This window comes from Rhamphochromis longiceps, linkage group LG6, assembly GCF_057381845.1.
Source record: "Rhamphochromis longiceps isolate RC_006_pf linkage group LG6, R_longiceps_female_GT1.1, whole genome shotgun sequence".
NCBI lineage: Eukaryota > Metazoa > Chordata > Actinopteri > Cichliformes > Cichlidae > Rhamphochromis > Rhamphochromis longiceps.
Window position 1 is genome coordinate 2,871,426 of NC_140562.1, and position 25,476 is coordinate 2,896,901.

Genomic DNA, 25,476 nt, shown 5'->3' on the forward strand with positions numbered 1-25,476 from the left:
TCGAAGTCCTTTGACCCTGTCACTGTTCCTCTCGAATGGGACTCTGTAGAGCTGCTTCATGGTGATGCTGTGTTTACCCAAGATGCGTCTGATGGTGGTGATGCTCACATGGTCTATGTTGCTGAACACTCGCCTGTCTGCAAGTATTTTCCGTCGTAGCTGGTGGAGACGGATGGCATTGTCTGCCCTCACTAGGTCCACAACAGCAAGTTCCTGCCGTTGTGTGAACAGGCGTTGGCGTCCTCCCCCAGAAGGTCTTCGAGTCATTCTAGAGAAATACAACCACATATTGTCATCGGTTTGCTTATTTTTCTTACAGTACTTTACTGTATATACTGTATCATCCACTGTACAACACTGTACTTCAATATAAGTAATCATGCTATGTTTCACAGAAACTACCACTTTGGCTGCAAAAGGAGCATTAGCACCCTGCATTACGCTGTACACTTGATATGGTAACTGTAGAACAGTACTATGAAAACCATCTGAGTAGAGTAGAAGGCAGTGAGATGAAGACAGACCTGTTTTCTAGTCGGAATTTTCTTATTACAGATGCCACTGTGAAGCGGCTTAGATGTGGGTGGACTCTCTGCCCAGCTTCCCTCATAGTCAGGCCGTGGTTGATGACATGGTCCACCAAAGTTGCTCTTATATCATCAGAAATATGGGTCTGTGCATGGCCTCTTTGACCTCCTCCTCCTCTTCCTCTTGCTCTCCCTCCATCCATGCTTGCAAAGTTCTTGAAATGGCTAAACTGAGGGCTTTTTGTGGTTGGCTAATTGGTGTTCAGTTTTGCAAGTAAGTGCCTTCAGGTGTATATTTGAGTGGTTGCAATTACCCGATGTGTTTTGTATTTTGGATACATGTGTTTTCCAAATGGCACCCTGAAATTTCATTTTTGAACGAAGTGTCTTATGTATGAAATAGAGTGTAGTATGCAGGACCATGTGTGTTGCATAAAGGAGTAAGTGTGTTGCATAATTGCAACCAGAGTGCAAAGCAGCACTTTTGTTTAAGGTATGGGTACATGTGTTTGAGGTATGGTAACAAAAGCTTCAAGTTGTGTTACTTTAGTATAAGCATGGGTTTATAGTGTTCAAGCAACGAGCAAAAACTGTAAAAGGCCTAAATGAAATTTAGGTAACATTTTTTATTTATTGTGTTTACAAGTCTTTGCTTTTCAAAACAAGCTAGTCAGTGGCAGAGAATTTACTGCCAAAGCAAAATTATAAGAACAAACTAAATCCAATAACTTGATTTCCCATCCTGCTTCTTTGAACCTCACATCCACAGACTGAAACCTGCAGGTGCAGGAGTCACTGTTCAGGGATTTAAGTTAAAAAAAAATCTTTTTAATAATGCCAATGAAAACTTCTAAGAACTATTTTATCACCATATTATTACAGTTTTTTTACAGACGCTAGGACACATGTCTCAATACTTAGGTCACTTTTGCAAAACTCTTCACACAATCCTCCTAACTGACCTTCAGCTTGGCAAAGCAGCTCATTTCACATTCAAAATGCACTACAACTACCAAAACACTTCATTCAGGTCTCAAATAAACTCATTCTTCCAGAACACTAGCAAAGGTTGACAGCCGACAAACACACTTTGTCACCCACAAAACAATGACCTAAAAAACACTAACAACATGTAGCATTACACAGTGTTTTCCTGTGTAAAACAAGGACACATCTCTGTTTATAATTTCAATATATGTTACTGGAATGAATCAGACATCATGCAGAATTCGTTAATATTTGTTTATGTATTTTTATTTTTTTGCACTAAGTAATCCCAAAATACAAGAATTTGTATACACACACCATCCACTGATACACATACAATAGTAATGCTAATCTACTCGGTCTTCTCCATTTGGCCACAGGTTCTCATCCACATCACATCTTATGTCATCTAGGGCAACACACCTGGGAAAGAATCTTCTGGCTGCCAGAATTGAAGGAGTTGAACAATTGAAGGAGTAACACCTGTGCAGATGTTCATCTACAATGAGAATCAGCTGTGGCTGGTTAAACTGCATTTTTAGATTTAAAATATGTTTCAATAAAATATTGCTGTTGCATTTTGCTGTCTTTTCAAGTTTTGCATTGTGTTATTGTTTTGGCCATAAGTTTAACAGTTTTGAAAACAGTATGTAAGCACATGCAAAATGTCCTGTACGTACAAAGATTTTTGGCAGTTGTTGTGTCTGAGTGAGAAGATAATTCATGAAATTTGAGAGATGTAGTCATTGAATGCATTTTGTGCCAAAACAATGATAACTGGTCCTCAGTTTAGCCCACATAGACTTCTGTTGTGCTCACTGTGTGAGGAGTTTTGCAAACGTGACCTAAGTATTGAGAAATGTGTCCAAGCGGCTGTAAAAAACTGTAAATCCACCATAACCCATACCATTAAACCATAAGCAGCTACTGTAATGAGTGTCACATTTACTACTACTACTACCCAACAATCCACCATACTGTAGATGCACAGAATCACCAAGATGTCTGAGAAAACAAAAAGTGACAGATGCACAAAAAGGGGTGAGGGGAGGAGAGTAGGAAGATAAACCTATAAGAAACAATGAGCTCATAAAGAACTGCATGGGGGGAGGAGCGTGGAGGAGATTACTTACTATATTAAATGAGAAAATCTGTATTGGATGAATCTGGTGCAGAGAGGGAGGGACGCATGAGAGCGAGTAAGAGGGGCTTAAAGCAGCAGCATACCACTAAAGATAACCAAGAAAGACAAAAAGGAGAGTATTATTTTTCATATTAATGATTTTTCTTGCTTTAAATCATTTTTGTTCTTTTACTGGAATCAGTGACGTCAACAAGTTTTAAAATGCCTCAAAAAACAGTTGGAATCTGGAGCTGAAATGGACAAATGCAGGTGAGTGTTTTATATCTGTGTGTGTGTGTGTGTGTGTGTGTGTGTGTGTGTGTGTGTGTGTGTGTGTGTGTGTGTGTGTGTGTGTGTGTGTGTGTGTGTGAATAATGAATCATCAAATTTCTGCTTGTAGAGTAGGTTCAGTTCAGGTTTGTCTCACAGAGTAACCAGTTGTGTGTTTGCTCTGGATGACTTTAGCGTGTTTCATCTGTGTGAGCCATGTCCAGACATTGATCCTGACACTGACCAATGAGAACATTTCCTAACACACACAGATATATTTAGCTGTACCTTCTGTTGTTTGGGCTGTGATCCTGTGCTGGCACATGCCAGCTGAGCTATGACGGCGCGTAGGCTTTTCTCTTTTCTCTGTTTTGGCCATTTTGTAGCTCGTTAAAAATAAGTTCGAGTTGCCAGAAGTGCAAATCCGATTGTGGCTCAAGAGTTGGGAGTTCGCCTTGTAATCGGAAGGTTGCCGGTTCGAGCCCCGGCTTGGACAGTCTCGGTCGTTGTGTCCTTGGGCAAGACACTTCACCCGTTGCCTGCTGGTGGTGGTCAGAGGGCCCGGTGGCGCCAGTGTCCGGCAGCCTCGCCTCTGTCAGTGCGCCCCAGGGTGGCTGTGACTAAAATGTAGCTGCCATCACCAGTGTGTGAATGTGTGGGTGGATGACTGGATATGTAAAGCGCTTTGGGGTCCTTAGGGACTAGTAAAGCGCTATATAAATACAGGCCATTTACCATTTACCATCCTGTCGCCATGAAACATAAGGTTTGTTGTTTACAGCTGTTTGTGTGATCTTAAAAAATACCTGTAGCCTTACAGGTCACTCACAGGATTCAAATGCTCTTCAGGGTGCAGTTTCCCCTCCAGGGGCAAGGGTACCTAGACACGATCACACTCCCCGAGTGTGATCGTGTGTACAGTGTCTCTTCATGTCTGTCTCCACGTTGGTTGAGTGTGGAGTAAGTGCATATGAGAGCATGAGGGTGGGAATGGATGTTTGTATCTGTGTGTGCCTGTATGTCTGTGTCTATATGTCAGGTTGGGTGTCAGGCGCCACCTCTCTGGGGACATCTCAGGCCCTCCAAGGTTTGGAGGCCTATCTCCACACACCACCACTTCCCCTGCCAGTGGCGGACTCCCTCAGGTGTCGGTGCGTTGGTGGTTCTTTGTGTCCGGGGATGGGCGTCCAGGTACACACCGGCTCACTCCTTGGCGGCCGCTTATCGGGGCCTGGAGCCTGGGGCTCGCTCGGGCCACTTCGGAGGTGGGGTGCCCCCGGCCTCTCGGCCTGGGGCTCGGTCACTCAGGCACGGCTGGCTGCCGGCGGAGCTCACGGGCGCGTCACTGCAACTCCCCCTGGCTTCTGCTCCGCGGCTGCTGAGTGAGCCCTCATCTGGGACTCTCCTCAGCTCTTTCTGGGACAGTGGCGCGGCTGCCCCTCTGTTGGTCTTCCTTGGTCTCTTGTGTTCTGGGGGCCTCTGGATGTCTGGAGTTTTGATCTCCTCCATACCTGCTTCATGCCCTGGAGGACGGGGCTGTGGCCCCCCCCCCCCCCCACACCCTCTAGCAGATCATTACATGAAGGAACCTTTTAAAAACAAGCGCGTCCATGCTCACAGGTGTACACACGGGTGATCACACCCACAAACTACACCCTTTTTGGCTCCTACCTCAAAGCACACTGTGTTCTGTTGATCTTATGTGCTGCACAATAATGTTTAATATTTAGTATTTACTGTCATATTCCCATATATCATTGTGATGTTGTTTATTCTATTACTCTTGTTCTCTTCTGCTTGTTTTCTTTTTTCTTTCTCAGCAGGTGATCCAGGTGATCGATAGATGCATTTTTTTTCTTTTTTTTTTTTTTGCCCATTCTGTTGGTTTTTGTCTTTTGCCCTTCTCCCCCGTCCCTCTTCTCAGCTGTTTCTCTTTCCCTCTTTCTTTCTCCCCTTCTTTCCCCCAGTCAAGTCTGTCCCGTATTCAGTAAGTGAAAATAAAATAAACAATAAAAGGTGAATCAAATGGACCATTACAGCAAGGCTGGGATGGTCAGTTTGGTAAAGTAAATCCGTTGGGCATCTTTCTTTGCCTTTAGACAACAATTCTGATGCAAAAGAGCCAAACGGGACAGGCAAAAAAAAAAAAAAAAAAAAAAAATGCTCTTCAGACTAAGAGGACGGATGATGTCTATCATATCCATCACAGCGGTCATTACATTAAATATTCATAATTGTAGATAATGTATATAAAGCTTATGCATAAAAAGGAAGATCTGTGATCACTCCTTGGCCTTTACATTATGAAGCAACTGTGTTCGTGATCTGGTGCTTCTAAATCAAATATAACTGAACTGTCTGCTTTCCTGAGTGTTTAGTTGCTAGTCTATTCTCACCCCAACTGGTCGCAGCAGATGGCCCCGTCCCTCACTGAGCCTGGTTCTGCCGGAGGTTTCTTCCTGTCTTTGCTCACAGGGACTCATATGATTGTTTGGTTTTCTCCAGATGTATTATTGTAGGGTCTACCTTACAATATAAAGCGCTTTGAGGTGACTGTTGTTGTGATTTGAAGCTGTGAAAATAAAATTTAATTGAATTTAAAGTTTATATTACTTCCACTTTCCCACACTGTCAAACTCAATGCTGACGTTCTTTCTCTAGCGCTGTCATTTTCTTTTACACCTTCATTGAGCCAATCAGCATGCAGCCTTCCTCCTCCCCATCTCCCCTTAACCTGTTCACCCAGAGCACCATCCAACCACCATCATCATCTAGACTCCAGAGGGGTCCTGTCCTAATTTCTGTTAATGCTGCAATTCTGTTCTGCTATTATGGATCAGCACATCAAATCTTTCATTCAGCGTGTATTAAGGTTTATTCTTTAAGGGTAAGGATGTCACATGTGAAACGGTATTCACGAACACAATCACCGTACATATGCAGGACCAGAGGGGTCATGTGCATCAAAATAAAGAATTTTGTGCTTCATTAATGAGTTGTGCAGTCAAATATGCAATAATTTAACTAATTTACAAATTCATTTTAAAATTATTTTATTTAGAAATTACTAAAGATATTTATTATTTTATCATTTAATGTAAAATATAAACATTTATTATAGATCAGAATTTCAAAATGAATTGTTAGTCTGTTAATAAATGAATAATACAAAAGGATTTTACCATTTGCCATATGCAGCAGCAAACTTCCTGATATCAGGATGTCAGGTTCTCATTTGCAAAATGGAGAAGCAGGTTTTCTACCACTGGGATGCCAGCTTCTCCGCAGAAGACATTCCTTTCAGCACTAAAGTGCCAGGTGCTCTGTGTCTATGTGTCTATCCCTCATTTGCAAATCCAGAAATGAACTTTTATAGCACTGGATTGGCAGCTTCTGCCATCAATCATTTGCACCCCATTGATCAGTTAACATGAACCCTGTAGCAGCCTCGCAGGCAGCTACAGGGTTAGATGCGCAAAACTGACTTCACTGTAAAAACAATAGAAAAGGATTGTTTTGTTTCATTTCAGACATACAAGTACAGTTTTTGTCAAAACTAAATATTTTTTATCCCAAAGCAGGAGGATATCCACCTTCACCTTCCTAACATGGGTGTACTGTAGTACTGTTACTATGACAGTTCATTAAGGCTTAATTATGCCTGCCTAATCAAGCAGGTAGGTTGAAGCCAAGTGTAAACACGGAGACAGAATACGTAGACCGAGCTGAGGAAATACACCTGAAGACAATTCGTCCTACAGTGTGAGCAGATAGATAAATCCTAGGATGAGTTTTGGGCTAGAAGGCTGTAACTGTAGCAGAGGTCAAACCTGAGTAGGATCCTGTCCAGTTTTTTCTCTCTCAGTGAGAGACGCAAAGGAAACAAGAGGCCTGGGAACTGTGGATGAGCCTCACCTGAAACAAAAGAACAGGGCCTACAGGCGTGGTTTATATTAATGGTCACCAAGAAGAAGTTAACCGGCCTTTGCCTTGAAGTTCCACGACAGTGAAAAACTTTACTTTCAGCACGAGATAGTAAAAGACTGAATAATTGTATGTACATATTTGATATGACATATGATATTTGCATAACTAATTTAGCACAGTTATGCAGACAGAAAAAAAACTGTATAATCGTTCCACCCTGGAAAACGAACAGCTTGAGAAATCATTAAAAGGCCTATCAAAGCCATTATATTCATACCTGTGTGTATGCAATCCTGTGACTGTCAGTTGAGACAACATGGTGATAACATAACCTTCTTCATAAGGTTATGAAGTGGGCTTGATTGTACGAGTGGTTGAAGCCCGTCCACTCACCCTGTGGGGGAGGACGAGCCGATTATCTGCCAGCTGAGTATGGATGAGGTTTGAAAGTTTCGTATTGGCTTCACTGTGCTGCAGGAGACCTGCAGTGATGGAAGGTGTCAGCTGTGTCACTGTGTGGTGGGGACGAACAGGAGAGCTGCTGCTGCTTTGGATTTCCATCACAGGTGAGTCATTATTGTGTATTACTGTGTATCACAGCTGCTCACCTGTTGTTATTGTTGTCATACTTTCATTCTCTCAGATCATTATCTATGTTCACCTTATACCAAAGATGTCACCTGTGAGTGTTTAAGACGCCTAAATTACTGTGAAAATATTTAATAGCTGCTATTATAGAAATAAACAGAAATCTTTGCACTTGTATGATTGTAGCTACATTTGTCAAGCAAAAGTCAACAAACTTCGGTCCTTGAATGAGGGGGGAGAGAATCACAACAGTCTTATTATCTAAGGGATTCAATTCAATTCAATTCAATTCAATTTTATTTATATAGCGCCAAATCACAACAAAAGTCGCCTCAAGGCGCTTCATAGATACAGAGAACAACCCAACAATCATATGACCCCCTATGAGCAAGCACTTTGGTGACAGTGGGAAGGAAAAACTCCCTTTTAACAGGAAGAAACCTCCAGCAGAACCAGGCTCAGGGAGGGGCGGGGAAAACTGAAGGCTCTGCCTCCCATTCTACTTTTAAATACTCTAGGAACAACAAGTAGGCCTGCAGAGCGAGAGCGAAGTGCTCTAATAGGGTGATATGGTACTACAAGGTCATTAAGAGAAGATGGGGCCTGATTATTTAAGACCTTGTATGTGAGGAGCTGGATTTTGAATTCTGGATTTAACAGGAAGCCAAAACAGGAGAAATCTGCTCTCTCTTTCTAGTCCCTGTCAGGACTCTTGCTGCAGATGTTGCGGGAGAGTTTTGTTATTCCCGTCAGCTTTTGCCTTGAGCATCCACCTGGCGCCAGGGGGCCTGCATGAGATGAAGATGGTAGTTGTTTTGTTGAGTGCGAACAAACTGCTTCCAATTTTACAGTTGGTCTAATGTCCATCACTGGTCACCAGGTCTCTCAATTCCTGTTCTTCTTCTTCAAGATGTTATCCATATAACAGAGCCCTGAGCTTCTCCAAGATCTTCTCCATATTGCATTCAAAAACAGTCTGAGTACTCACATCCCTGCCCATCGTCTATCATGTCGGCCAGCCTTGTGGGATTTTGAACAGCTGTAGCCGTTTCTTGTTCTTCGATAAGCCAGGTCCGAGCCGGCTCCAATCAGCCAGAACTCTGTTATTGTAATTCTGAATTGGTAGATGTCGTTCAATGTCCTCCATCGAGAGTGTCGCCAGACACACAATGCAACCGACCATCAAGTATCCGGCAGCAAACGTCTCCGCAGGACAATCGGGCTCTCCCAAGCCCAGGAGTTGTCAGTTTCATTAAGGGACCAGTTGATCAAATCCACAATTCTTCTTTACATTTTTAGAGAACACGTTTGGGAGACTGTCTTAGGGTTAGTGAGTAAGCAAGATTATACAAAGACATGAGAAGCCAAGCAGGAAAGATAAGGGAGAGGGAGAAAGTGCTTCCTCAAATGCTGTAAGACTGCTTCTTCCTTTTCTCACCCCAACCAGTTACAGCAGATGGCCCCGCCCCTCCCTGAGCCTGGTTCTGCTGGAGGTTTCTTCCTGTTAAAAGGGAGTTTTTCCTTCCCACTGTCACCAAAGTGCTTGCTCATAGGGGGTCATATGATTGTTGGGTTTTTCTCTGTATGTATTATTGTAGGGACTACCTTACTGTCACGAGCTGGCATGGACTCAAGCGCAGATAAGGAAGCTAAAAAAAAGGGGGCTCTTCACACACAAGGGAATCTTCACACAGTTCCAGAAACACAGCACACCAGCAACTTAGCACATCCAGGGCTCCAAGGGAAAGAGATTCCCATTCACAGGAAACAAGCGGTTAATCTAACGAAACAACAACGCGAAAAGACAACTAGAAACTAGCCCTCTGGAGCTTACTACCAAGGTTACTCAATAGTCCAGCGATGAGATGTTTCCAGCCACTGCCTTAAGTAGTGGACGCTGGTGAAGCGATGAGCCACAGGTGTGTGATTATTAGAGAGAGGGAAAGGAAAACAAGAAACATATGTAGCCAACCTGGGTCAGCCGGGCAGACACGGCGACCATGACACTTACAATATAAAGCACCTTGAGGTGACTGTTGTTGTGATTATGCACTATACAAATAAAAAGGAATTGAATTAAAAATGTGGATTCCATGGATGGTCTGTGAATGGCGTCAATATGGCAGCAATGTAATGGATGACGTTGGAGATAAAAGGAGAGAGACTGCTTTACTTTGATACATTTGAATTTATGTTCATTTTAGATTTGACAAGGCATGCGCTGACATTACCACACATGGACTGGCCATCATAGAGTCCAGAATTTAACCCCACTAAGAATCTGTGAGATGTAGACGACTTTACGCTCTGGACAGAGGCAAATGTAAAACAGCATAAGCTTCCTGAAACAATGTCACAGCGAATGCCTGCCATCAACAAAGGCCGTCCAACTAATCAAGCACTCTGATACCACAGTGCTGTTGGTGTGTTAGGGTTCTTTGGACAAAGTATGGGTTGATGCCTTGCCCAAATATAACAGAAAGGAAGGCAGTTAATGCGAATCTCAGCAAGTCTGACATTTATGACCTTGTGATAGTAACATGTCCTTTACACCTGCCTCTTCTCTTTTTTTACTGACTCAGTCCCTCCATCCCTCCTGCAGCCTCCTTTTCCTCTCTCCCTGCCAGTCCAGATGTCAGTCACCCCCCCTTCTTGGCAGTTTCTCCCTCTGTCCCAAGCAGAGCTGGGCCCTCTTTTCTCCAACTTTAGCCCTTTTGCCTTTTCTCAGAGTATGTTCATGCTGCCTCCGACAGGGTGGGCTACCAAGCCCGGCCTCAGGGCTTCATTTGGCCCTCACTCTGTGACACAGGTAAGCAGAGGAGAAAAGATGATAAGAGATGGAGATGTAACTGAAAACCCCCACAGATTCATCTGTATTTTTTTTCATCCACAGCTTTTATCAGAGTCCGTCCTCCCTGCCTCTCCCCCTCTATCTGCCTCCCTTCTCTCAGAGAGCGTGGAAATAGAGCGGGATAAGAGAGGTCAGGAGAGGTTCAGGGTGAGGGTACTGTTTCACAAGCGAGGCAACATCAGTTCTGATCTTCGGACCTGCATCACTCTACTGGCTTTCAAGGAGACAGAGGAGCACAAGGCCTCCTGTATCACACAGGTGAAGAACAGATTTTGTAATGTTTTCTTTGTCTAATGTCTGTCTTTCTTGGTCAGTCGTTTCACTCCGTTTTCTTTTTACGACTACACGACTGTCTTGTTTCCCAGCCGCCTCTAGGTTTGTGTGTGGTAACTCTGACACTGCCCAGTTCCTGGTACAGCAATCCACTTGTCAACCAGTCGCATCCATGGTACAGTAATACCCGCCATACACATCAATGGATGCAGAAGCGAAAATGGCAATGGAGCATACGCCGTCACGGCAACCACCAGCAAGCAACTGCGCAGTTTCTGAGGTGACGTGATTGCAGGACTAAAAAAGCACCAGCTGGAAATGAATTCATAGACTTACATTATTATTTATATGGTTTATAAAATCATAGCTGTACTGGTGACTTAAAGCACTTTAGACTGTAAACTACATGAAGTTAAACTTTAATTGGTGATAATGAAGGCAGACATGGCACTGAGATGGATATGTTCATGTGAACAAGGTTGCAGTTTCTGTATCACAGATCTGATCGAGTACTTTGTCAGTGCATTTTTTATACTATGGTGTACTGCTACATTTAGCTTTTTTTTTTTATCATTGCCAACTTTTTCACCTCAGGAAAGCTTAAAAACATTGTAATGTTTACATTTTTGTTTCGGTATTTTTATGAGCAATTTGAATATCAGTTAAAAAACCAAACCGACCGGAAGAGACATGCACCTACTGTTATACCGCACTGGTTACATTAGTCTGATGTAGTCTAACGGCCATTAAACTAAACCATGACACATTTAATTGCAAAAAGTATTTTCTCCATATTTTTAATAATTTGTTATAATTGGAGGAGGAAGTGATGATTTTGGCTGCCTGTCTAAGGACCTGTTGGCTGAAAACCTGTCAGAGTTCTGACAGGCAGGCCGATGATTTTAGAGCACACTGATGCAGTGTGCTGCAGTCTGTTCCTGTATGAAGGCTGAGGGAGTGGAACCAGCAGGTGATCGAGAAGGTCATGATGGTTTCCAGGAAGGCATAGTAGAAAGTCATCATGATGGGTGTGCTGACTCCAAAGCAGTTGAGTTATAAGGAGGTATAGCCGTTGGTGGCACCTCCTGAGAATCTCCTCGGTGTTGGCAGAGAATTTCAGGAGGTTGTCAAAGATGGTTCCTAGGTATTTGCACTCCTCAACTACCTCCACTGGCTTCCCGTGGATGGTGGTGGTGACCGAAGCAGCCAGATCCCTCTGCTAGTCCACATGCTCCAGGTGTTCTTGGACAGCACAGTGTGATATTTAGACAGCACATAGAATAAGACTGCAGAAGGTCACCACCATGTCTTTGGTTTTGCTCACGTTCAGTTCAGTTATGCTAATGATTAAATCCCTCTAGTAAAGAGTAAACCTCACAGAGAGACGTTTGGCGTAAGAACATGAACATTTTGTGGAATAAGTGCATTCCACAAAATGTGAGCTCTTGCTTGAAGTAGTTTTCTATAAATGCCCAGTCCCAAAGTGTACTCGTGTCTCTTTCAGATACCATCCAAATATAGATGGGGACATGGATGGTCCACGGGCCCGCAGAAACCAACGGGGTCCCATGAAAAACCAAATACAGCTGTACTACTCAGTGGCGGACCTACAGATGACATCAGCAGGGTATGTTATAGTAGAATACTATGTTATTTCTTATGTGCTTTTTACTACACACTCAAATATGTATGCAGTCTTATTCTATGTGCTGTCTAAATATCACACTGTGCTGTCCAAGAACACCTGGAGCATGTGGAATGGAGGAGTCGGGGATCTAAACGCACAGCTTCTGATTGGTAGATGACCTTCGACTCAGTCTGCGTCACAGCAACTTGGACACATGATGAACTCATGATGAAGATTTTTAAAAAAGATTTTAATAAATAATAAAGAGACTCCATTTATATAGTCTTATCACTTTTTCAGCCACTGATAAACACATTGATGGTTTGCTTCAGTGGATGCGTTGACTGTTACAGAGATGAAGTTACGTGGGGGTGGCTGTAGCTCAGGACCTAGAGCAGATGTTGATGTTTTGATCCCATCTCTGCTCTACATGCCAAAGAGTCCACAGGCAGATAGTGAACCCCAAGCTACTATCCAATGCATTCACCTGCATTTCAGTGTTAGAAGCACTTTGGTGAAGAAAAAACTGCAACAAGTGAATGAGGCATATTTAGAAAGTGTTCAATTAGAGCTGAAAAATTGCTATATAAGAAAATAGCCCTGCAGTAAAAAAGATATGTTTAAACATGATACATTTTATAAACCAAATAATTTCTGAGTGGTGCTAATCTGAAGTGTTGGTGGAGTCAGCGTTTATATAAAGAGGAATATGGCAGGAGAAAACTCATCTGTTACAATGATGAATGAGAAATCCTGTTTACTTGCTAATCTTAGCTCTGTTTCGACACAAACCACAGATGGAAACTGATATCAGTACAGTGCAAATGGCAGTTTGGATTGCACGCTAAGCTCCCATCAGTCTCATCAAAGATCATTATACTTTGACCAGGACATGTCCTTCAATGCACATATTAAACAAATATGTAAGACTGCGTTCTTCCATTTGCGCAACATCTCTAAAGTTAGAAATATCCTGTCTCAGAGTGACGCTGAAAAACTAGTTCATGCATTTATTACTTCCAGGCTGGACGACTGTAATTCATTATTATCATGATGTCCAAAAAACTCACTGAGAAGCCTTCAGTTAATCCAAAATGCTGCAGCAAGAGTCCTGACAGGGACTAGAAAGAGAGAGCAGATTTCTGCCCTACAGTCGACCCCTGGTATTTGCGGGGTTAGGGACCACAACGGCCCGCGAGTAGCTGAAATCCATCCTTTTACACTCTCTGTTGAATTTGATCATTAGTTATACATTTTAGAATTTGGCTTGGTGTGTGGTTTGGTGTGTGGCAGCACGGTGGCACGGTGGTTAGCACTGTTACCTCACAGCAAGAAGGTCCTGAGTTCAGTTCCACCATCAGCGCGGGATCTTTCTGTGTGGAATTTGTATGTTCTCCCCGTGTTTGCGTGGGTTCCCTCCGGGTACTCTGGCTTCCTCCCACTGTCCAAAGACATGCACCTTGTGGGGATAGGTTAATTGGATAATCCAAATTGCCACTAGGTGTGAGTGCGGATGGTTGTCTGTCCCTGTGTGTTGGCCCTGCGACAGACTGTTGACCTGTCCAGGGTGTACCCCGCCTCTCACCCGATGACAGCTGGGATAGGCTCCAGCGCCCCCCGTGACCCTGATAAGCGAATGGATGGATGGATGGATGGCTTGGTGTGTGTTTTTTGTCCAGTTGCCTCTGCTTTCTTTTCCCTCCCCTGACTCCCGAGTCTGTCCATATGGTCGTCGTCTGATGGGGTTTCTCTCTAATATTGTAGGTGCTACATAAATGAAATTGAATTGAACTGAATTGAATCCAAATGCTGATGAAATTAATTTTAGGCTTCAGGCCTCTGACTTTAAACTGTCCATTTGTCCTAACTCATCCTTGCAGATGTGTGGAGGACAGAGATGTGAAATCCCAGAGGCAACTTTTCTATATCAAAGCAGTGACCCTGAAGGAGGCAGAGGACAAGGGGAAAGAGCAGAGCAACACCAAACAAAACGAGCCCTGTATGAGCGGACAAGAAGAGGAGGAGCTCAATCTGGACTCCCATGTGGTGATTCGCTATCACAGAGGCCCAGTCCTAATAGGACAGCAAATCAGAGTCTCAGTGAATCTGAGAGCTAATGTCAGTGGTCATTTTGCAGCCATTAGGTAATTAAAAAGAACATTTGTGCAGCTCTTTGTTCATGTCCACAGCTGCTGTCAATAGCCACTCTTTGTGTCTTCAGGATGAAGGTGAAGAAGGGCCTGGTGTCAATAGTGGCCCAGAGAACTTTGACCTCTGACATGTGGACAGTGACCCTGGAAAGAACCCAAGCCTCCAAACACGATGTGTTGTCCATCCTCTGCCACAGACAGAGAAAACTAAAGCAGCCACATGAGTAAGTTCAGCAACACCTTTTTCCAACATGTTAATAGAATATTAAAGTCAGCCATCTTTAAGGAGACGTATGCAATGACTTTACTGCAGTTTCCATAAAGTGAGGTTGGGGTGCACCCTGGAGGGGTTTCCAGTCTGTTGCAGGGCTAGTACAGAGAACGGCAGCTGGATAGTGTAGTGGAACGACTACACACCTTTGGAATGGAAGTCCCAAGTTCAATTCCCTCCCAGTATCCAGTAAGGGTCCTGGCTAGGCCCCCCCCCATGCCGAAACACCAAGCCCTGCAATGGCGCGGCTATGTCCGCAGCTTGGACACGACACATTTCGCTTTGCGGTTGTGTATGTGGCTAATAAAGCTCATTTCTTCTTTCTTTGAATGTGATCTTTGTCTGCCTGCAGTCCCACTCTCCTCCAGCAGTTGGCGTGTTTGTCAGTCGACGGCTTGAGGCGCAGCTTCGGTGTTGCCATGATGGTGCCTGCTAATTGGTGGGTGGAGTACTCCAGACGTACTACCGTCCCGCCATCACATGTAGGAGCAGTGAGCATCTTTTCATTCACAGATCGTCACATCTTTGGCATTGCACCTATAACAGAGGTACGTAATTCTTTTAAAGTCCATCAGATGCCCATCACATGTCATCTGATTGCTCTGAAGGTGTGTTTCCTGTTGGTCTGTCCACAGAGTAACACGTTGATCAACACAGCTATACTGAACAACCAGCCCGTGCTGCTGCCCGTCATTGTGCTGGCTGTAAGCCATGACGAGAAGGTGTCAGATGTTACCTCTGCAGTCACATGTCACTCCATCAATGAGAATAGTATCAAGGTGCAACATGTCTCACAACATGTCTCACAACATGTCTCACAACATGTCTCACAACATGTCTCACAACATGTCTCACAACATGTCTCACAACACACATTTCACAATTTCATGAGCAGTCTGGTTCTGCTCGAGGTTTCTTCCTGTTAAAAGAGAGTTTTTCCTCAACAATGTCAGCAAAGCGCTTGCCCAGAGCTGGTCATATGATTGTTGGGGTTTTCTGTGTTGTATTATTGTTGGGCAGGGGTCTCAAACTTGCAGCCCGGGGGCCACTTGTGGACCACGTCATGTCAATACAGTGGGGCAAAAAAGTATTTAGTCAGCCACCGATTGTGCAAGTTCCCCCACCTAAAATGATGACAGAGGTCAGTAATTTGCACCAGAGGTACACTTCAACTGTGAGAGACAGAATGTGAAAAAAAAATCCATGAATCCACATGGTAGGATTTGTAAAGAATTTATTCGTAAATCAGGGTGGAAAATAAGTATTTGGTCAATAACAAAAATACAACTCAATACTTTGTAACATAACCTTTGTTGGCAATAACAGAGGTCAAACGTTTACTATAGGTCTTTACCAGGTTTGCACACACAGTAGCTGGTATTTTGGCCCATTCCTCCATGCAGATCTTCTCGAGAGCAGTGATGTTTTGGGGCTGTCGCCGAGCAACACGGACTTTCAACTCCCGCCACAGATTTTCTATGGGGTTGAGGTCTGGAGACTGGCTAGGCCACTCCAGGACTTTCAAATGCTTCTTACGGAGCCACTCCTTTGTTGCCCGGGCGGTGTGTTTTGGATCATTGTCATGTTGGAAGACCCAGCCTCGTTTCATCTTCAAAGTTCTCACTGATGGAAGGAGGTTTTGGCTCAAAATCTCACGATACATGGCCCCATTCATTCTGTCCTTAACACAGATCAGTCGTCCTGTCCCCTTGGCAGAAAAACAGCCCCATAGCATGATGTTTCCACCCCCATGCTTCACAGTAGGTATGGTGTTCTTGGGATGCAACTCAGTATTCTTCTTCCTCCAAACACGACGAGTTGAGTTTATACCAAAAAGTTCTACTTTGGTTTCATCTGACCACATGACATTCTCCCAATCCTCTGCTGTATCATCCATGTGCTCTCTGGCAAACTTCAGACGGGCCTGGACATGCACTGGCTTCAGCAGCGGAACACGTCTGGCACTGCGGGATTTGATTCCCTGCCGTTGTAGTGTGTTACTGATGGTGACCTTTGTTACTTTGGTCCCAGCTCTCTGCAGGTCATTCACCAGGTCCCCCCGTGTGGTTCTGGGATCTTTGCTCACCGTTCTCATGATCATTTTGACCCCACGGGATGAGATCTTGCGTGGAGCCCCAGATCGAGGGAGATTATCAGTGGTCTTGTATGTCTTCCATTTTCTGATGATTGCTCCCACAGTTGATTTTTTCACACCAAGCTGCTTGCCTATTGTAGATTCACTCTTCCCAGTCTGGTGCAGGTCTACAATACTTTTCCTGGTGTCCTTCGAAAGCTCTTTGGTCTTGGCCATGGCGGAGTTTGGAGTCTGACTGTTTGAGGCTGTGGACAGGTGTCTTTTATACAGGTGATGAGTTCAAACAGGTGCCATTCATACAGGTAACAAGTGGGGGACAGAAAAGCTTCTTACAGAAGACGTTACAGGTCTGTGAGAGCCAGAGATTTTCCTTGTTTGAGGTGACCAAATACTTATTTTCCACCCTAATTTACGAATAAATTCTTTACAAATCCTACTATGTGGATTCATGGATTTTTTTTTTCACATTCTGTCTCTCACAGTTGAAGTGTACCTCTGGTGCAAATTACTGACCTCTGTCATCATTTTAAGTGGGGGAACTTGCACAAGCGGTGGCTGACTAAATACTTTTTTGCCCCACTGTATGAGCAGAGAGTACAAACATGCTGAGGACTGTGTCAGTTCAGTGAGAGTCACAAACTAATGTGTACGCTCATGTCTGCATTTTATTTTGTTAAATATGAACATAACGACAGCAGAAGTGCTACCACGTATGTGGGCAGACAGAGAGGACCAATGTGTTTGTTTGGTAGATCAATGAAAGGATTCAGTTAGTTAAGAGGGAGTTTGCGTTTTATCTTGTTATACAATGTTTGAAAACGCAAAGAAGCAAAACATTTTCAGTATTATTTGTTTGTGTTTTCTTGTTTGTTTGTTTTGTACTCCTTGAACACTAAAGTGTCCTCCAATGAGACGACAGTGCCAGCAGTGGCCCACAGCTCATTTCAGTTTGTAGGGTCACCTTACAATTAACGCACCCAGAGGCAACTGTTTAAGTTTTATATAATTCATTTTAAATTCCATTTTTAGTTAACCAAAACAACTGCACTACCTCAGTGCTTAAAGTAAAAGTCAAAAACAGTTAAACAACATCTTGGAGTCTTTTTCAGTGGCTCAGTTTTGCCAGGTTATCGTAGAGACGGCTCGATTGCTGTCGCTTGACATTCAAATTTGACCTGCACCTGGTTCACCTTAAATTTAGTTTGTGCTGTTGACTAGGTCCAAAGTCAAGACTAAACTTCAGTGTTTCTAAACCTCTCTGGGTAAATGGACCTTACAGTATACAGGGCCTTTCTGCTTCATTTGAACACTCAGAGCAATTCAAGCCTCATTCAGCCAGTCACACACATATTCACACAGCACTTTTATTTATGCCTAAGCTTTATTGTTTGGCAAGGTGGAGTACACAACTGATTAAAAACAGCTCACCCAAAATGAAACATGCATGTTTATCCATTTTTATCATTTCGGTGATATTTTCCCAGGTTTGTAATGTTGGCTTTAGAGATGTCTGAATATAACAGAATTCAACTCCACTCTGAGCGTAACATGCCTTTTCAAAAATCACAAACCAAACATTATCATCCATCTACCAAACTGTGTTTAGAGAGGTTTAGCACAAATCTGAAAAGTACGTGAGACAGCTAATTGAACTTTAATGCCAAAAGGAAACCAGTGCGATTACTTTAAACTGTATAGATGAAACAAATATCATATTTTGTATGTGTCTCTTCCATACAGGTTTCCAGTGATTGCTCTACCCTCTACGTTGATGGCAGTGAATCAGGATTAGGGTCGACCTGTGCAGTGGTGGAGTTTCATCTGGGCATGCTCAGTGGGTCTGTGTGTCTGGAGGTTTGGGCTCCCTCCGTGCCCCTACATGTCTCCTTGGCAGATCCTACTCTCAATGTCATTGATGGATGGAACCTGATCACAGAGAAAGGGTAAAAACTAGGCCCGCTGTGTCTTCAGTCTGTTTTAACTTGTTGTACTATAGTTCATTGTATCTGTGTTTATCTCCTCTCTCCTCTGGAGATGTAACCATTTCCTTAAAGGCCTGTTGAACTACACTGACTCTTCTACTGCTTGGTTCAAACTACATAATACCTAAATGAAAACAGAGTGTGAAAACTGAAAAGGTTTATGTAATTAACTCATCATGACCCCACAATCATCCGGTCTAGCATCATTTTACCGGAAAGAAATACTGCGCAGTATAAAACCAGTGTATTTAATGTTTGTTATCATGGGACAAACTGCAGACCGGTCACAAGATGTTCTATGAGAATATACTACATTCATATTCTGCATGGACAAAAGTGAAAAATGTGATACATAGTAATCTCGTAAGCTTTTTACCAGAAACATGATCAAACACAGTAAGAGTATAAAAACGTTTGCTTACCAAAAAGTACCACATTGCTGTGGCCTGTGTTAAATATCCCAATTCTTTGAACTTTGGGCTGAAGGAAGAACAACAATCGGTGTGTAAATGCTCAATCAACAATCTCTTTATTCCATACAATTCTCATTATTTCATACAACACTTTGAGCATAAACGTCCAGACGGGAGATGTGGAAAGGAGGGTGTCCACCACGTCTCGAAGTGTCTGACCGTTTCTCACATTCTTATAGCTTCAGCCCCCCCCCCCCCCCCCAAAGTCACAAAACCTAAACATCCACATTCTTTCTCTCTCAGTGAGCCTAAACTATGGCCTTGGCTTCCTGTTCAGTATGTTTTGTTCTTTCTAATCAGAAAAGGAAGGCCATGATTCTACACAAACAGCATTTCTTATAACTCAGCAGTATAATGCATCATAAAACAGTGTAATGATTTCACAATCTTTAATCTAAGGCATAATGTGGCCTATAGCATTAGCAAACAGGCAAATTCAGCAACTGACATCTTCTTTCATCATCTTTCGTACTTGAGCTCGTAAGCCCACATGAATGGGAAGGGTCGCATCAGGAAGAGCATGGTGTCAAATTTTCGCGGATCACCAGAAAAAGTCAGTCGGGGCCCAGGGTAACAACAACCGCCTCCAGTACTATTTGTCAACAGGGTCCTGGTGGAAACTGTTGGCCAAAGACAAAAGAAGAGAAGAGAAGGAAGGCGGGAGTGTGGAGATGAGAGTAGGGATGCTGAATGTAGGGAAAGTAGGGACGAGCAGGAGACGAGGTAGGAGGAAAGCAAGAAGAATCGGAGATGGATTCAAGCTGTTGATGAGGAAGGTGCACACAGATGGACCACATCTCTGAAGAAGGTACAATCTGAAGTTTGGGCACTTTGTTGCTCTGAAGCATTCATGTACATGTTAACAATGCCACAATCTTCCTAGGAGTACAAATTCGAGGACCCAAAGGTCACCCCAAAGGTCAAAGCATGCAGTGTTCAGAGAAACAAACAAAGAAAAAACAACAGCTACATCTCAGACAGCTTCTCTTTTCTGGAAGTGCCTCCTCTGAACTGAACATGATGACACAGATTTACAGAGTTCCATCTGAACAAACTAGAAGACCAGAACGATGTGTGGCCTTAATGCACAGCAGCATGTTTGGAGAAAGCATATCAACACAACACTGCACAACAACTGCCAAGGACGGGGGGGCATGATATGGCCTTGTTGAGTCAAAAGTTCAGCCATCTGTCCAACAGCTAAAGCTTGGCCAAAACTGGGTCATGCAACGGGATGATTATGAAAAATATATGTTTCACAGTTTGTATATTTTTAAAAAATCCTCATTCAGGTCAATGAGAGAGAGGCAGAGTGTGGGAGGAGCAGAAAAATTGCACTGAAATCTTTTCAACCTGCCAGTAATCCAATAATTACGACCACACAACCATCATTTTACACTCAGGTCAAAGCTGATTTCTCTTCTTTCAAGCAAGGTCTTCCTCAGATCCAGCAGATGAATAGTTTTTGGAGACATATGAGTGAGTGGTCAGAGGTTTACAGACACTCATTATGAGGCACAAACATGGACTTTATTTACACTGCCAGTCAAAGTCTGGACACACTGAGATAAGATAAGATAAGATAAGATAAGATAAGATAAGATAAGATAAGATAAGATAAGATAAGATAAGATAACTCTTTATTGTCATTGCACAGTTATACATAGCACAATAGTACAATGAAATTGGAAAACTGTCCCATGTTGGCAAACACAACACAACACGACACAGTAACTTGACTTAAGTAATAAAAAGAAGAAGTAGTGTGTGTTTATTGCACATTGTTATTATTGCATCTTGTTATAAATATAAATATCATTATTGTTATTGTTGTTACTGTTGTTACCCCCCCCACCCCCCCCCCCAAAAAAACCCCCACCAATCTGACAGCCTCTGAACCTCAGCTCTGTACGCTGCCTCGTCTCCCCCTGAGATGAGCCCTACCACGATGGTATCATCTGTGAACTTAATGACTGCGTTGTCTGGGTGGGTACTAACACAGTCATGTGTAGAGTGTAGTGTGTACACACTTTCTCATGGAATGGTTTTTCTTTATTTTCATGACTATTTACATTTTAGATTCTCGCTGAAGCGATCAAAATTATGAATGAACATATATCGAGTTATGTAGTAAAGATGTTTTATATTCTACATTCCTCCTAATATCCGCCCTTTGCTTTGATTACTGCTTTGCATACTCTTGGCCTTCTCTCCATGAGCTTCATGAGGTCGTCTCCTGAAATGGTTTCCAACAGTCTCGAAGGAGTTCCCAGAGATGCTGAGCACCTGTTGGCCTTTTTGCCTTCACTCTGCGCTCCATCCCAAACCATCTCCATTGGGTTTAGGTCAGGTGACTGTGGAGGCCAGGCCATCAGGTGCGGCACTCCATCACTCGCCCTCACACAGCCTGGAAGTGTGTTTGGGGTCATTGTGCTGTCCTGGCGTGTTGCTGCAGGATGCTGTGGTAGCCATGATGGTTCAGTGTGGCTTCAGTTTTGAATAAATCCCCAACAGTGTCACCATCACATCTCCTCCTCCGTGCTTCACAGTGGGAACCATGCATGTGGAGACCATCCGTTCACCTTCTACGTTCAAGACACGGCAGGTGGAACCAAAGATCTCAGATCTGTACTCACCAGACCAAGGCACAGATTTCCACTGGTCTAATGTCCACTCTTTGTGTTTCTGGGCCCAAACAAATCTCTTCTTGTTGCTTTTCCTTAGTTGTAGTTTCTTAGCAGCTGTTTGATCATAAAGGCCTGATTCACACAGTCTGCTCTGAACAGTTGATGCAGAGATGTGTCTGCGACAGGAACTCTGTGTGGCATTGATCTGGGCTCTAATCTGAGGTGCTGCTAACCAAGGTTGTTGTTATCATTGTTTTAATTATTGTATATTTAAAAACAATATACAAAAAACAATAATAAGTTCAGTGGGAGCATGAATGTTAATGTAATTTGGGGCTTTTAATAAATCCCCCCACCAAAAGAAAAAATGGACTACATTATTGTGCCTCAGAGCTCCTGACGAGACGTAATTTGAGAAGGAGAATGTGTTGCCATTGAAATATCAGTGTTGTCATCAGCAACATTTGGATGGAAAACATGCTTCTCTCTTTCTTTCAGAGTAAACTTGCACACACATTTCTCCAACATGCAGACACAGATACGTCAGGATCTTTAATCCCTCGTGTGTTTTCTTCTTGCTCAGGTGTGTGCCGGTGTATCAGCGCTCCTCAGTCCAGGTTCTGACCCAGTTCACAGCTCTGGACTCCCACAGCAGAACCACACACCACCTGGGTTCCTCAGATTGGTTTGTAGATGTGACTGAGCTGGTCAGTAACTGGCTGAGAGTAGAAGACCCCCGAGTGGCTTCCCTCAGGCCCCAAAACATCGTGATAGGATTAAGACCTGGAAAGACATCACTGCATGTAGGCGACAGTTGTGCATGCGTTAACTGCTATTGTTTCACTTCTTGAGCATCTCCTCTCACTCTCACCTTCATCCTTAGATTATCTCGGAGCAGTGGGATGGCATGTTGGGCACATGTGACATCACTGTGTCCTCTGACACTGTCAGCGCTGGCGATCTGTCTGTACAAGCGGTCAGTGGCCTGGGAATGTCAGTGAAGTCCAGCCCTGCCCACCCCTCCATCATCACAGCAACAGTGACAGCCTACAACACCATGTACCACTATCACCAGGTGACAAACACTCGTTTCACTCCACTTCCTCAAGTCTCATTAATCCACTGAAGCTGAGATAAATTTGCCCTGTTTTCCCTGTAGGAGGCCTCCGTCAGTGTCTGGCTGCAGTTCAGTGACGACACTGCCTCCCTCCTCTCCTCTTTCAGTGACCTTCCCTTCTCCCTGCGTCTCTCCTCATTGGCTGAGAGTGTTATTATGGTGACACCCAGTTCCAATCAACGCGTCTTTGCTCAGGGTGACGGAGGTGGGCCTTTACTGCGAGCAGAGCTTCTGGTTTCTACGTGCGCCGATCAGCTGATTGTCTCAAACTCTTTTGATGAAGAGAACGAGGAGCGGCAGGCTTCTACAAGACGAGAAGGGACCCGCAGGCTGGCGAGGGGATCAGGCTGGATAAGGGTCAACTTAGACCTAGACTTCATGCAGCCAGTAGCCAAGAAGAGCGAGGATGGTGTGGAGTTTGAGTTTGACATTTCAGACACACTGGTTGGATCACACGGTGACATTTACTCATCAAACAAAGATGAAAGTTGGAACGTGAGCACCAGCAGTAACTACTATGAGAAAGTAAGTCAGACCATGACTAACAGAAAGTGGAATGAGGTGGACAAAGGAGGCATGGTCAGTCGAAACACTCTAGAAAGAGCAGTGCTGATGCCGAGCCTGGACGAGGGCAAGGTGTACTTCTTTCCGAGCCAGGATAAAGGAGGAGCAGAGGAAGACAAGCAGGGAACTCATGAGTTGGAACTTGGCGTGGGTGCTGTCCTCTCTCTGCTCTGTCTCTTTGCTGTCCTCTTTCTGGCTAACTGTCTGCCCTCCACCCTGCGACACAGGTCGAGGAGGACAAAAGAGAGAATGGAAGGAGAACTGGAGGCAGGTGCGACGGAAGATGGAGAGGAGATGGAAAGGGAAAAGGCCAAGGACTGGAAGACATAGAAGATGAAGAACATAGAGCTAAACAGAGAACAATGGAGAGAGTTTTAAAGAAGTAGCAGCTGATACTGACACCTTCTCTTTGCTAGACTCATATCAGGATCTAATGAACCGAAACTCAAACTGTTCTATTCAAACACTTTAAAGGTTTAATTCAACCAGTTTGAGCATGAGCTGAGCTTTAATTTGAGAAAAACAATTTTTACTTTCTTTTAGTTTCACCAATCAACAGGTTGATGCTCATCTACATGACTTTTGTCCCCTTACCCTGACCCCTTTAACCTTTAAGTCCACATGATATCTGAGTAAGGTAGGTGAGCAAAGCAGCTTTTCAAAATGTATCTAAGTGTGTATAATTTAGCTTTGTAGAACCACTTCTTATTGTTAATCCCCTTCCCCCTGTAGTAGGCACATTTTGGAGACATTAGGTTTGATCTTAGTAGGCCAGATCTTTGAAAGGCAGCCATTGTGTGAAACAGGCAGAATAAAGACTTTCTATTAAAACAAATGACATGTTTAATGCTAAACGTGGTGCTGTCATTTTTGTCAGTCGTTACTTATGGTTTCATTGTCGTGTCTAAAATAAAGTTTGTTTTAAGAGTCTTTTTGCTTTTCAAAGCACTCCTCGTACTGAGTGGTACTGAGAAAGGTTATCTGAGCTGGAGCTGCTTACCTCTGCAGCTCAGAGTATGCTGGAGGTGAACTTGGGTGTAATGATCAGTGACTTAGGCTACGTCCACACGCACACAGGTATTTTTGAAAACGTTTTTGGTTTTGTTTTTCAAATCCCGTCCACACGTGCGGTTTTGGAAAAATATCTCCGTTCACATGTAAACGTTAAAAATGAACTGTTGGCCAATCAGAAGTCCAGGAGCCTGGGAGGGACTAAACAGGGTTTTGTGCTCATAAAACCTGAAGTACTTTCTGTAAAGGCAGCTAATTTTGTTCTAGTTTTCAAGTGCCTTCATCATTTCAAATGTTAATAACTAAAGACAGTATTTTCATTGTTGTGTAGACTCACAACTCAGGAATGAACTAATGCATATAGCATACATAAATGCAATTGATTCAACACTGACGTCTGGATTTAGGTTGTGACAGCGTCTGTGTTGAAGGAAGAAGCCACGTCCAAAGTGCCGTCTGACGCATCTGTCTTTGTAAATGGAGGGACACTAACTGAGTGTGAGTGTGTACAAACTGCAGACAGTCAGATTAACAGCAGCAGTATCTTGTCTCTATCCACCATTGTAGAAATGTATCTCATGTAAACAATAACATGGCGCACAGCGTGATGTGAAAAACGGCGCACACCTTTGCTGTTGCGAGACTAAATCTCCACACGTAAAAAACACAAAGACTGAGTTTTCGAAAATATCCACCCTGGCAGGAGATTTAAAAATCTCTGTTTTCAGTGACCCAAAAGGCTGTTTTCAAAAATCCCAGCGGACGTGTGGACGTAGCCTTAAAGGCCACTGAAAAAGCACCATGATGAGTCAGACGTTCAGACAGGAGCCACAGGATGATGGAGAGTGCACTTGCTGCTGGAGCATAGCATGTTTGTTCTGCAGTGGATTTGAGAGCTCAGTAAGTAAACACTGTGTGTTGTGGACTCTTGCAATACTTGTTTCAGAGGTTAAAAAGAAAAAAACATGGGTATTGCTTTTTCATTAATCTTTGCATGGAGACCATCTGTTAGA

General features: G+C 43.5%; 1 protein-coding gene across 1 annotated transcript; it reads left to right on the top strand.

Annotated features, from left to right (window-relative positions):
- Positions 1 to 7,270: 7,270 nt before the first annotated feature.
- On the top strand, positions 7,271 to 24,114 carry tmem132a (transmembrane protein 132A). Its single transcript, XM_085408431.1, has 13 exons — positions 7,271 to 7,400; positions 10,005 to 10,231; positions 10,316 to 10,531; positions 10,639 to 10,826; positions 12,051 to 12,173; positions 14,054 to 14,317; positions 14,395 to 14,547; positions 14,947 to 15,142; positions 15,230 to 15,373; positions 18,430 to 18,632; positions 22,355 to 22,574; positions 22,655 to 22,846; positions 22,931 to 24,114. The coding sequence occupies exons 1-13, from the start codon at positions 7,271 to 7,273 to the stop codon at positions 23,780 to 23,782; spliced, it is 3,108 nt and encodes a 1,035-aa protein (XP_085264557.1). The 3' UTR covers positions 23,783 to 24,114.
- Positions 24,115 to 25,476: the final 1,362 nt, after the last annotated feature.